Here is a 13,545-nt window from a genome sequence, read left to right as displayed (position 1 = left end):
AGTTTGCAGTATATTTTTTTTAAGGGAAATACAATAGACATAATGTAGCTATAGACATAAGATAGAGTAGACAGATACATTTCTATTTTGTATGTAAAACACAGAACTAACAGTTTCATTGAAGAGTACTTAATCACCATTTATAATGTGGATTATGAGACCAGAAGCCACAGAGCAGCTTCACTTCCTTCACCCCCAGTGAGTGAGAGCAAGAGAGTAACCTGGACACTGCTGACTCAGCATCACTCTGCTTGTTCATAATGGCTTCAGAGAAGGCATCCCTAGGGAAGAGTCTCTGGTTCAGCTGTGTAGTAGGGCTAAGGACAAGTCTCCTGTGTGAAACTGTGTCACCATGTCTTTTCAGTGTTTGCAGGCATTGCTTGTATTATTTTAACTTGTGTGGCTACCTAAAGCAGAATTGATGTTTATTTGAGAATCATTAGATGTGTAGCAATATTGGATATAGTTTTATACCATGCTTAAAATTATGTACGGGTCTGTAATCTCTTATCTGAAACTCCTTGGGGCTGGATGGGTTTCACGAGTTCTACCATACAGTATATACAGCATGTATTACCTGATATATCCCCAGTGGATTCTGAACAGTGCTTTGTACACATTAAATATTTTTGCAGCAAAACATATGACTGTTCCTACTAAATAAAGGTTGAATAAAGACTCCACATGGCCTTGTGTCTGTCTGAGTCAGGTTTTGCCACCAAATGAGTTGTGTTTTCAAGCCTTTTGGACTTAGGAATTGTGAATATGGGATTGTGGGCCTATACAGAAAGAATGTCTTTATTGAAATAATTTCTTTGGAAACACTGGTCTAACCAACTCCATCAAAAAAGGTACAATAGATTAGATCTCTTGTAAAACTACCTATTAAATTTTCTTGTTGAGCATTCCATTTTCATGAGGCCTTGCTTATTAACCTGTTGGTTTATTTATAACTTTAGCTTCCTGGAGAAGAGCCCATTGGAAGAGTAGAACCAGTGGGTAATGCACCTTTGTTGGCATTAGTTCACAAGATGAACAACTGCCTCAGCCAGATGGAACAGTTTCCAGTCAAAGTGCATGACTTTCCGAGTGGAAATGGCACAGGAGGCAGGTAAGGATCATTGCCTAGGTGTGCCCTTGCCATTGGACTTTATGCTTCATTTGGTTGAGGTAAGGTGGCAAGAGGTCTAGTGACATCTTGGTCTGCTCAAGGAACATTCATCTATAAGGACCACAGAAATTAAATATTCTAAAGTGTGAATCAAATAATTTTTATCCCTAAAGTCGTACCCCGTACCTTAAACATGATGTTTTGAAAATATAAAACCAACTTGTGCTGGCAAGTTGTAATAGGCTTAGTTTTCCTTAAATTGATGTACTTTAATATATAAAGCTTTTCTCCAAGAAGTTTGTGGATATGGATAATAAAATGTTTACTTTCTGTGCCGTAATGTGATTTCATATGGGATCTAAGTGGTTTTGCAAAAACTTTGCATTTTGATGGGCTTTAACAAATAAGTTTATTTTTTTCCATAATGTAGTAGTTTTACAGGACTCATGAAGTGCTACAGAAAGAATTCATTAAGTTCATTGTTGTGTTCTTACAGAATGTTACATGCTTCCTGGAATATTATGACTAGCAGCCTAGAAAATTTTAAAAAGTAGTTTGGTTTTAAAAACACAGGCTGGTGTATTTTAAAGACATTTAAAATTTTGGCTGAATTAAAACAGTATGCATTATTGAATAATGAAGTGATCAGTGTGCACTAGGTTTTTTTCTGCTTTGAAATTTAATGTAGAGAGTGGTATTTAATTTTGATTATTGAACTGTCCTGGAAGATTTTTATGAAATAAAGGGACACTTTCAAATATATTTGAGAAAACCATAGTGTTTTTCATTTTTATCTAAATTTGTGTAAAATATGTATGTTTACATATGTATATATCAATATAATGGAATATTCTTTCCCATACCCCTATTTGCATGCGTTACAGAACCTTGTAGATAACTGCATTTTAAACTCGTCTTACTCTTGCCAGACCTTTTCAGAAATGAGCAGTTGAATATCGTTACCAGGTCTAGACTGGTATAGCTGTTAAACTGCTTCACTCAAAAGACTATAGCGAAGTAAAATTTAAAGGTTAGATTTTAAAGTAATTTTGTAGCTGAAATCTTTGAAAGCAAAAATGAGAGGGTTTGTTGTTTGTTTTTCAATAAATAGGATTTAGTAGGCAATGGCAAAATATTGCAGAAGTGAGCATGCCCAAATGGTTCAGGAATTTTTATCGTGGGGAAATAATTAAATCTCGATGGTGAGGTATTTCTGCTTACATAGATTCACGGTGGGACAGAGATGGAAAGTTGATTTAACGTTTTCATATGCGTGCGTACACATCCTCTTTTTTTTTTTTTTTTTTTTTTAAAGGCTCTGGTTTTGTTTTGTTTTTTTATTTATTTTTGGCTGTACTGGGCCTCTGTTGCTGCACCCTGGCTTTTCTCTAGTTGAGGCGAGTGGGGGCCACTCTTTGCTGCGGTGCACTGGCTTCTCATTGCGGTGGCCTCCCTTGTTGCAGAGTGCCGGCTCTAGAGCGCAGGCTCAGTAGTTGTAGCACACAGACTTAGTTGTTCTGTGGCATGTGGGATCTTCCCGGACCAGCACTTGAACCCGTGTCCCCTGTAGCAGGCGGATTCTTAACCACTGCACCACCAGGGAAGCCCCACATCCTCTTTTATTTCTTATTTTATCATAAAAAGTTTTTTCCAATAACTTGGAATATGCTGGCTTTACTATATACATAACTGGTAAGTGCTACTTTGTGTCTCAAGAAAAATGCAGAGTTTGTATTATCTTGCTTTTATTTTAGTTAGTGTGTGTTGGTTTTGAAAATAATAGAATAACTTTTTTTTTCACAAATTATCTTGAGCTTTTCTCTCAACAGAGGATCACAGGCTTTAAAATTTTTCAACACACATCAGTTAAAATGCCAGTTACAAAGACATCCAGACTGTGCAAATGTGAAGCAGTGGAAGGGTGGACCTGTCAAGATTGACCCTCTGGCTTTGGTGCAAGCTATCGAGAGATACCTTGTAGTTAGAGGTACTTTCTGTACATGTATATTGTGTGTTTATATGTACATTTGGGGTGAAATTAATATTAAGGGATATATAAATTATTTCCCTATTGCTACTTCTGTCAAAACCTAGCATCAGGAACTTGTGTACTCATCATTTATTTTATATGTAGTATGTAGAAATGTTAAATTTTGTAGGGATTGACTGCTTACTTGGTTGATTGGGTGATGAGTTACTTTATCCTGGTGGAATGTAATGGAAATCACATTTTGTATCTGACAGTTTTCTTAATCTTTCTGCTTTGTAGATCAAAATGTAATACACATGTTTTTCTAGGAATATGTTAGCTTAACCAGTATATATAGGCTTTTCTTTGCCACATGAAATTGCTAGGAGTTTAACAGACTTCTTGGGTCCTTAGGGTATGGAAGAGTAAGAGAAGATGATGAAGACAGTGACGATGATGGCTCTGATGAGGAAATAGACGAGTCTCTGGTAAGGTGCTGTTCTCACCAAGTTTTAATGTGTGAAGTTCAGGGCCTGTAGCTTCAATGGATTTTGTTTTGCTTTATTTAGGCTGCTCAATTCTTAAATTCAGGAAATGTACGACACAGGCTACAGTTTTACATTGGAGAACATTTGCTGCCGTATAACATGACTGTGTATCAGGCAGTACGGCAGTTCAGTATACAGGCTGAAGATGAACGGGAATCCACGGATGATGAGAGCAATCCTCTAGGAAGAGCTGGTATTTGGACGAAAACTCATACAATATGGCAAGTCTGAAAATGATTTTGTTTGGTTTTTCATCAACATTGATACTGTTCGTGTGTTTTGGAATTCCTGTTACTGGCTGGCTTGCATAAGGAGAGAGGGGACTCTAAATTCTATGTTTTATTATTAAAAGCCACTTCAGATGTTCCATCTTGTGTGTGTGTGTATGTGTGTGTATTTAGCTTCCTCATTAAGTCTACTTGAAAATGTGTTTGGGCAATAAATAATCATAATTTGCATCTACTTTTCTAGTAGCTTCATTTCAAGTCTTTAAATAAGGCAAAAATGTCTCCATAAGATGATGTTCCTTTAGGTAGTACGAAGTTTGGCATCTCTGAGCCGTTAGAGGCATTTGGATGCAGCTTCCTGCATTGTTGGTGAATGTCTACTACTTATTTAAACAAGGTGATTCTTCTCAGAGCCACCCCCTGGAGTTTCTCAGGTGGCCCCTCCTAGGTGATCTTTTCTAGGAAGCAGTCCCATTGGCAGTTCTCCAAACCCACAACTAGGGAGAGAGAGGATAGCCCTCAGAGAGTTGTTCTGGTAACTGTGCGGTGTCTGTGGCTTGCACTTTGGCCTTGCAGAATAATTTGCCATTTTAAAATCTACTTTGGGTTTACATACTCTTACTACTTTAGGTACAAACCTGTGAGAGAGGATGAAGAAAGCAATAAAGATTGTGTTGGTGGTAAAAGAGGAAGAGCCCAAACAGCTCCAACAAAAACTTCCCCTAGAAATGCAAAAAAGCACGATGAGTTGTGGAACGGTAAGTGATGTCTTAGAGGGGCAAGGAGATCGCCATGGGGCAATAGTCTTCCTGTCTTGAAGGTTTTGATGGAGTGATTTATATCTAGTAGTAAAATCTTTTAATATAATTTATAAAAATATGAATTACTACAAACACTTGGCTGCTTTTAATTGAACCCTTGACTTTAATGTCTAGAAAGTGAAAAGTTATCTTGAAAGAATTTTGGGGAAAACTTACCATTCTTTCCATGAAGAATTCATGTTTTTATGAAAGCAAAAACAAATTTCATTAGTAGAACTTATGCACTAAAGAAGAGGCTGGACATTGGCAGGTTGGCCATTAATTTTTATTGTTATTCATTATAATAGTGTGATCCACCAATTATAGAAGGAATAAAAAGTTTTGCTAGGTTATAAAATGACTTACAGAAAGTAGTAAAACCTCCCAATTGACTTACCTTCCTTTGTAGTATTTCCTTCCAGTCTAACTTTGCTCCTTTCCTCCCTTTCTTTTTTATAAGATGGTAACAGTGCCTTACCCATAGGCTGCGTTCCTTGGGGACCAGCCCCTATCAGAGATTTCCAAACACTGGTGTTGTTGATGAAATTTTCCCTGGTCCACAGAAATAAGGGCATTGTAGCAACTTTGTTTTTCATAAAACTCAGTTTTTTCTATATAAAAGGGTGTTTGAGATATTTGTTTTCTATGTTTTTGGTATTAAAACAGTTGCCCTCTTATGCAGAGATAGTGTTGTGATTTTTAATTTCTTTGCTTGGTAGAAGTAAATGGCAACAGTTTCAATCTCTCTCTCTCTTTTTTAATGCTATTACTTTATGAGATCTAAGAACAAAGGAATTGCAGTTCCTACTTGGAAACTATTACAGTCTATCATGTCCTAAGTCTTGGATTAAATAACCAAATCTTATTTTTATCAGATTTTTAACTTGGGAGTATTTGTTGGTCTTATATGGCCATTTTAAGCCGGATATAAAAAAATCCAGGAAATTTCTGTAACAGTGAACTTAAATTTAAACACCTTTTCTTTACTCCTCTCTGGCCATTTTATTGTTAGTTATTTTTCTGATATAAAGGAGAAATGCAAAGGAGTCAGTTTTTCTCCTTTATAATGTATGAGTATGGGAGAGAAAGTGAAATTTTCCTAAGCCTGGATGATTTATCTGTAAGATAAAAAGGGAAAAAAAATGTTCAAGCTATCAGTACTCTACTAATAAGATACCGAGCGTTAAACCTTACCCACTCGTGGTTACTGTTTTTAGGCGTGTTGAGATGATGCTGGCTGGCTTCATTGACTCTGCCTTTCTAACTTTGATCAAACTTTGATCTTTTGCCCTCTAGATGGAGTGTGCCCGTCAGTATCAAATCCTTTAGAAGTTTACCTCATACCCACACCACCTGAAAATATAACTTTTGAAGACCCTTCATTAGATGTGATTCTTCTTTTAAGAGTTTTACATGCCATCAGTCGATACTGGTATTACTTGTATGATGTGAGTAATGTTGCCTACTTTTGAACTTTTCCCTGATGTGTTGTCCATTACATGTTTTTTCTTAGTTTCTGTCTAGTGCTTGATCAATTTCCTGTTGTGCTAGAAATAGAAACAATGATTCAGCTGAACAGCAGGGATCCTAGCCCAGTGAAGTGCAGTATACTCCGCAGTGGGAACTTCTCCCCCACTGGTTTTTCCCCTGGCCTATGTTCTTGGATTAGTTCTCTTGGCAGACTTGTAAATATTCTCTAGCTATAATTTATAAAATTAAGCTACCACATAAAAATTGAACATTAATTTATTAGTTAAAAAATCTTTAGGTACCTTTAGCTAAAAGTTCACTTATTTAAGATGTGTATTAAATTCAAGTGAAAGTTGAATGCTTGTCTTTGATACTTCTCTAGTGGAGGGAAGAGTGAAGGAGCTGGCCTTGCATGAAGCGTTCGCTGCTATGTCAGTGGCACGTGGGGTTGGGCTGTCTCAGCTGTGCGTTGTGAAAGCTGTCATTCGGGTTGGGACATGCCAATGAGAAGCTGTATGTTGGAAACCAGCAGGGGAAATCTCGGCACTCTGCATACGTATTTGGGAATAAAGGAAACGATAGTGAATATAATCCTAATGTTTTACTACATAATAGACTTTTTTTTTTTTTTTTAACATTTTACAGAATGCAGTGTGCAAGGAGATTATCCCAACTAGTGAATTTATTAACAGTAAGTTGACAGCAAAAGCAAATAGGCAGCTTCAGGATCCTTTAGTGATCATGACAGGAAACATCCCAACATGGCTTACTGAACTAGGAAAAACCTGGTAAGACAATCACTTCTGTAGTGGTGGGCTTGGGAGTGTTATCATTGTGTTGGTCTTTATATATCTTGTTACAAAAACATAGTCTTTAGCAAACCTATTTAAATGTGTTTAGTTAACGTGGTTTTTGATCATAGCTTGCTTAATAGTGTAGCTTCAGCATCCAAACAGGCTAGATGAGCTGGGGCCGGTACTAGGTCTACTTGATAGTATCTTTATATATGAAATACGGAAGTACGCAAGGATTTTTAGTGAGGAGATTCATCCCTCTTCCATCATAAAATTGGACACCAAAGGTGGAGTTTGGTTGATTCTCTCTCTGAGCCTGTTTGGGTTCAGACCTACATTCTTGGAGACTATAGGACTGCACTGATGGATACGGGAGCCACCAGCCACATGTAGAGCTGTATTTACATTTAGATGAATTAAAATGAAAAATGTTAAATGGAGTTTTTTAGTCACACTACCCACATTCTCGCGTGGCTACCCATATTGTACAGAATAGATGCTGAATGCTTAGATAATCATAGGAAATGCTCTGGACAGTTCTGTGTCAAGAACTGCCAAAATCATACGTCAAGAGGCACCAGGGCCTTGGTACTGCAGAGCTCATTCTTTAAAAATAAGCAGCTGCCTTTTGGCAGTTTTGAGTGACTTAACAAATGCCAAAACCAAGAGGAAAATCATGAACTTAGTGAAACCATTACTTGTGTGTATGTGGAATGGGATGGGTTGGCAACCTGGTGAGGTGGTGATTATATTTTAAAATTTCGCCTTCACTAGTCATGTTATGCTTACTGAAGGTCATTGGGTAGATTAAAGCTGATCTTGGATGGACTTGATTTTAATGATTGAATTTCAGATTTCATAGTGAATGGCTACTTAATGCATTATTACTTGATCACTTAGAAATTTCATGCAAGAATTATGAAAATTCTTCAAAATTAGTTGAGTAGACCATTTTTATTGGTTACATTATAATTATTCATCTGTATCATATCAAAAGTTGTTTCTAAGTTAGGGTTTTTTAATGGTTTCTGATTCTAATTCAGTTAATAAATTTATATCACATCTCTTTACAGCCCGTTTTTCTTCCCTTTTGATACCCGGCAAATGCTTTTTTATGTAACTGCATTTGATCGGGACCGAGCAATGCAAAGATTACTTGATACCAACCCAGAAATCAACCAGTCTGATTCTCAAGATAGCAGAGTTGCACCTAGATTGGATAGAAAAAAAGTAAGTTTCTCCCAAAAATATATAAAGCTAAGTCATACTGATAATGGGAAAACTAGAAATGTGATGCATCTGACTATCCCTGTTGGTTTAGAGGCTTATCTTAGTCACAGTTATCTCTCTGCTTATCTTCTTATCATATGTGTTAGCCATATTTTCCTATCAGTCTCTTGGGATCTCTTGGGATTCTTCTTTATGCTCCAGTAAGAGTCCTTCCCTCCCACCCCGGTTTCTGTACTGATTTCTACAGTTGTTTTTCTCTTTTAGTCTCCATAACTCTTGTGCCAAGGAAGAATCTTCTCTTCTTTTACTGAGACCTCCTTCCTTTTTTTTCTAAATTAAGAACTCTAACCGTATGTCCCTTTTATAATTGATCCCTTTATGCAATAGGTAGAATTAATCAAATCCACATCATTCTCTTAGCAAATCACTCCAATTAGAAGAGACAAACAAAATCCTTGATATAGTTCATGTCTCTGTACCAGTCAGCCTTGTGTTGCTGACTGCATCTTCGTGTGCTTCTAATCCCAGCCCCATGGTGATCACTCTGAACCACACAGCCCTGGGCCATTTACATCTGAGGCTAGTCCTGCACTTCTCACACTGCACTGCCTTTTACTTAGGACTTCTTTGTTCATCTGCCTTTTTCTTGCTGAGGATTCTTATTCAAGTCTGTCTTCCTACAAACTTCTATCTCCAAAAGTCTCACAAAAGCCATTAGTAATGGCTTAAAAAGGGGGAGTGGGAGGAATGAGAAGCAAAACAAAAAAACATTGTTCTTAAATCCTATCTTTATTTGTATCGTTAGGATTCCATAAACAAGGTGTAGGTAGAATTTGGAAATCTGTCAAGACCTTTCTCATCCCCGTGCATCTCATTAATAGATGTTTGCAGTAGTGCTTCTAGGATCTCTGCCGGTCAGAGCCAGTAGGTTTCCAGCTCACCTGTCACCTCCACACCTATTTCTCCATCACCAAACTATAAATGTACCCAGCGAGATTTCATGGAGCCACAGCCATGAATTGCATTGATGTTTGAGAAGGTTACAGAGATCCTTTCTTCAACAACTTGAATTTTCTGAATTTGCCATGGGCTCAAGCTAATAACTACACTCACATCTAGCTTTTCTTCATGTACAGCAGGATGCTGTCGATGTTTATAGCACTGCAGCTATGTCTTAAAACCTTTTCTGAGGTGTGCTTTTTTTTTAAGAAATAATTTTTAATGATTGAATTGATTTTTTTCTTTTTTTTTTTTGCACTGAGAGAAATGCCACCTGTTTATCAAAGTTTCCTCACATTTGTACTTTCCTTTGCAGCGTACTGTGAACAGAGAGGAGCTGCTGAAACAAGCAGAGTCTGTGATGCAGGATCTTGGCAGCTCACGGGCCATGTTAGAAATTCAGTATGAAAATGAGGTGAGCTTATGAGGCTGTGTTGACTTGTGCTCTTGATAAGATGTCACTAGAGTTTCTTGGTCCTGTGAAATTCTAAAAGACGATTGGGAAATTTATCTCAAAACTTGAGATGTACTCTGTTTTCTCTTGAATGATTTGTTCTAAGTTCTCCATTTTTTGAGGTTAAATTGCATAATAAAAGACAGGGTTTTTTTTTTCCTGGCAGAAGAGCAAGTGTTTGTGTAATCTTTAGGTTGATAAAGTGAAAGGTTTTAAACATAACTTTCAAGATGTTTGAACTGCGTTTTTAAAAAAATCAGGTTTACTGAGATACAACTCATATATCATAAATGCACACTTTTAAGATACACATTTCTAAGTGTTGACAAATGTACACAGTCTATAACCACACCACATCAAGATAAAGAAAAAATCCCATCACCACAAAAAGTCCTTTTAGACCGTTTTGCAGTCAGTCCCCAGCCTTCATCCCCAATCCGTGGCAAGCATTGATCTGTATTCTGTCCCTACAGTTTTGTCTTTGTACAATATCATAATAAATGGAGTCATATAGTACGTAGCCATTTGTGTTACTCTGCTTTCACTTAGTGTAATGCTAATCCATGTTGTTGCATGTATCAGTTTGTTTCCTTTTATTGCTGAGTAATAGTAATAGTCCACTACGTGGACATACCATCATATGTTACCTAACCATCAGTTGATGCACATTTGAGGTGTTTCCACTTTCTTAGCTCTTATGAGTAATGCTGCTGTGAACATTTGTGTACAAGTCTTCGTGTAGACATATGTTTTCATTTCTCTTGGGTAAAATACTTCAGGGTTGAATGGCTAAGTCTTTTGGTAAGGTATGTTTTGACTTTATATGAAACACCAAACCGTTTTCCAGAGTAACTGCCCCATTTTTCCTTCCCACCAGTAATGTAGTATGTGAATTTCAGTTGCTTCACATGCTTACCAAAACTTGGTTATTGCCAATCTTTTTAATTTTAGTTATTCTAGTGGATTTACTGTAGTTTTAATTTGCATTTCCCTGATGATTAATGATACTATCTTTTCATTTCTTATCTTCTTTGGAGGAAGTGTCCAGGAATTCTGCCCACTTTTTCATTGGGTTTTGTTTTATCAGAGTTTTTAGGAGTTCTTTATACATTCTGCATACAAGTCCTTTATGAGATAAGTGTTTTGCAAATATTTTCTTTCAGCCTGTTGTTTATCTTTTCATTTCCTGATGAAATATCTTTGAAAGAGCAGAAGTTGTTAATTTTGATGAAATCCAGTTTATCAATTTTTTTCCGTTCTGGTTTATGCTTTTTGTATCCCAAGAAAATTTCCGTTAACCCATGGTCTCAAAGATTTTTTCTTATGTGTTTTTTTAGGAGTTGTATAGTTTTACCTCTTATATTTAGGCCTACGATCTGTTTTGAGGTTTTTTTTTTGTTTTTTTTTTTTTAGCTGCATTGGGTCTTTGTTGCTGCACGTGGGCTCTCTCCAGTTGCGGCGAGCGGGGCCTACTCTTCGTTGCGGTGCACGGGCTTCTCATTGCGGTAGTGTCTCTTGTTGCCGAGCACAGGCTCTAAGGCGTGCAGGCTTCAGTAGGTGTGGCATGCAGGCTCAGTAGTTGTGGCACACTGGGTTAGTTGCTCCATGGCATGTGGGATCTTCCCGGACCAGGTATCAAACCTGTGTCCCCTGCATTGGCAGGCAGATTCTTAACCACTGCGCCACCAGGGAAGTCTCTCACAGGATGTTGATTAGGTTTGTGTTGAATCATGATCAGTTTGGGAGAGAGTTGATGTTTATGGTATTGAATCTTCCAGTGCATGAACACAGTGTAGCCTTTCGCTGATTTAGGTCTTTTTTTTTTTTTTTTTTTTTTTTAATAACAACTTTATTGGGGTATAATTGATATACAGGGAACCTCACATATTTAATGTGTACAATTTGATGAATTTGGACATATGCAACACCCTTGATACCATCACCACCATCAAAAAAATAGACTTATCCAACACCTCCCAAAGTATCCGTGTGTCCCTTTTCTTTGTGGTAAGAACACTTAACCTGAAATAAACTCTCAACACATTCTGAAGTGAGCAGTACTGTATTGTTAAGGCCGGGCACTCTTGTACAGCAGAACTCCAGAACTGACGCGTCCTCACTGCAGGTCTTCCCGGACCTCTGCTTCTTCTGCCCCCAGCCTTCAGCCTCTGCTCCAGCTTGTAACATGACAGGGGTTGAGCTCCCCACATGGGCAGTGCTCTATCGCTGATTTAGGTCTTTAACTTTTCTCAGTGTGCTTCATAATTGCAGTCTAGACGTCTCTCGTGTACATGTTTTATTAAGTTCCTCCCAAATGTTTCATGTTTTTTGATGGTTTTGAAAATAATATTGTTCTTTCTTTTCAATTTCCAGTTGCTGTTAGTTTGTAGAAATAAGTTTTCTTTGTTGACCTTATTTTCTGTGTGACCTTGATAACTTAATTATTGGTTCTAAAAATTTTAAATAGATCATTTAGGATTGTTGTAGGGCTTGGGCAACTTCTCTGTGAAGAGCGAGATAATAAATATTTCAGGCTTTGTGGACCATGTGGTCTTCATCACAGCTCCTCATTTCTGGCTTTGTAGCGTGAAAGTGGCCATACACAATACAAACATGAATGAGCAGGGTTGTGTTCCAATAAAACTTTATTGATAGTCACTGAAATTTGAAGTCATATAATTTTCACACATTGTGAGATATTATTCAAGAGTTTTTTTCAACCGTTTAATATTGTAGAACCCATTCTTAGCCTACAGACTGTACAAAAACAGGCAGTAGGGCCTGAGCTGTAGTTTGCTGTTCCATGTTGTAGACAATCATGTCACCCATGAAAAAAGACAGCTTTACTTTCTTTCTAATCTTTGTCTTTTGTTTCTTTTGAGATGTTTTTAAATAGCCAGGCCAGTACACCAAAAGACTCAAAATAATGATTTTCTATATATTGACTCTGAAGTATTGAGTCTCCTGGTGATACTTTCCTTCCTCTTTCCCTTAATTTTTAAAAAATATTTATTTTATTTATTTATTTTTTATTTTATTTATTTATTTTGGCTGCGCCAGGTCTTAGTTGCGGCACGTGGGATCTTTTTTTAGTTGCGGCATGAGGAATTCTTAGTTGCAGCATGCGAGCTTCTTTAGTTGTGGCATGCAAACTCTTAACTGCAGCATGCATACAGGATCTAGTTCCCCGAGCAGGCATCGAACGTGGGCCCCCTGCATTGGGAGCGCAGAGTCTTAATGCACTGGACCACCAGGGATGTATCTTAATTTTTTTTTTTTTTTTTTAAGACAAAACTTAAGTTTTTGGGCATCTGAAACTTATGGACATAACATTTCCAAATACTCCACTTACTGATTATTTATTTATAAAAGCCAACAACTCTGCCTCCCAGTTTTCTTATCTGTGAAGTGTGGGTTGTAGTACAGCCTCAGAGTTGTGACTGAGTTCATGGGGTGAAGAGTTAGAACTGTGCCTGGCTTGTGGTGAGCACTGTGTATGTGTAGCGGTTTAATCTACAAAGCTGTCTGTACTTAACCAAGTAATTTTAATCATAACTTTGATTTTTCACTCGTTTTCTTAAGCATTTTCTCCTCCTCATTAAGACTTCTGAATAGTTAACAGTATTTAATCATCAAATTTAAAACTGTAAGTAGTTACGTACTAAGTATACAGAGTGCTGGATCCAGGTTACGGCAGAGTTCCTGCATTCCCAGGATCACAGCATAGTTGGGGAGACACAGGACCAAGTACGAATGGGTGTGGAAAGTGAGTGGCATCCGTACCAAGTGAATGAGCCTTTCACATGAGGAGCCTGTCTCAGGAAGGAGGGGGGGGCGGTTAAGGGGTCAAAGGGTGTGGCTTGAACAGAGGATCCGGCTTGGTGGTGAACGGCAGGAGGGAGTAGTAGCTCTGGAGGGGATGGGAGGTGGATGGAATGGAGGC

The 13,545-nt window shown here is 37.7% G+C and overlaps 1 protein-coding gene across 21 annotated transcripts in view; it reads left to right on the top strand.

The window, feature by feature from the left end:
- The window catches only part of TRIP12 (thyroid hormone receptor interactor 12), a 145,892-nt gene that overhangs the window by 117,605 nt on the left and 14,742 nt on the right, over window positions 1-13,545 (top strand). For 15 of the 21 annotated variants that reach the window (XM_059928873.1, XM_059928872.1, XM_059928864.1 and 12 more), the window contains 9 exons: window positions 960-1,111; window positions 2,926-3,098; window positions 3,495-3,568; window positions 3,650-3,849; window positions 4,486-4,613; window positions 5,952-6,103; window positions 6,771-6,913; window positions 7,993-8,149; window positions 9,465-9,563. In XM_059928873.1, the coding sequence (XP_059784856.1) occupies window positions 960-1,111; window positions 2,926-3,098; window positions 3,495-3,568; window positions 3,650-3,849; window positions 4,486-4,613; window positions 5,952-6,103; window positions 6,771-6,913; window positions 7,993-8,149; window positions 9,465-9,563 (1,278 nt within the window). The remainder of the gene's footprint in view (window positions 1-959; window positions 1,112-2,925; window positions 3,099-3,494; window positions 3,569-3,649; window positions 3,850-4,485; window positions 4,614-5,951; window positions 6,104-6,770; window positions 6,914-7,992; window positions 8,150-9,464; window positions 9,564-13,545) is intronic. The other 6 variants (XM_059928868.1, XM_059928870.1, XM_059928869.1 and 3 more) reach the window with 1 other exon arrangement.

The sequence above is a fragment of the Balaenoptera ricei genome, chromosome 7 (assembly GCF_028023285.1).
Source record: "Balaenoptera ricei isolate mBalRic1 chromosome 7, mBalRic1.hap2, whole genome shotgun sequence".
Classification (NCBI taxonomy): domain Eukaryota; kingdom Metazoa; phylum Chordata; class Mammalia; order Artiodactyla; family Balaenopteridae; genus Balaenoptera; species Balaenoptera ricei.
This window is presented reverse-complemented; position numbering and strand designations above follow the sequence as displayed.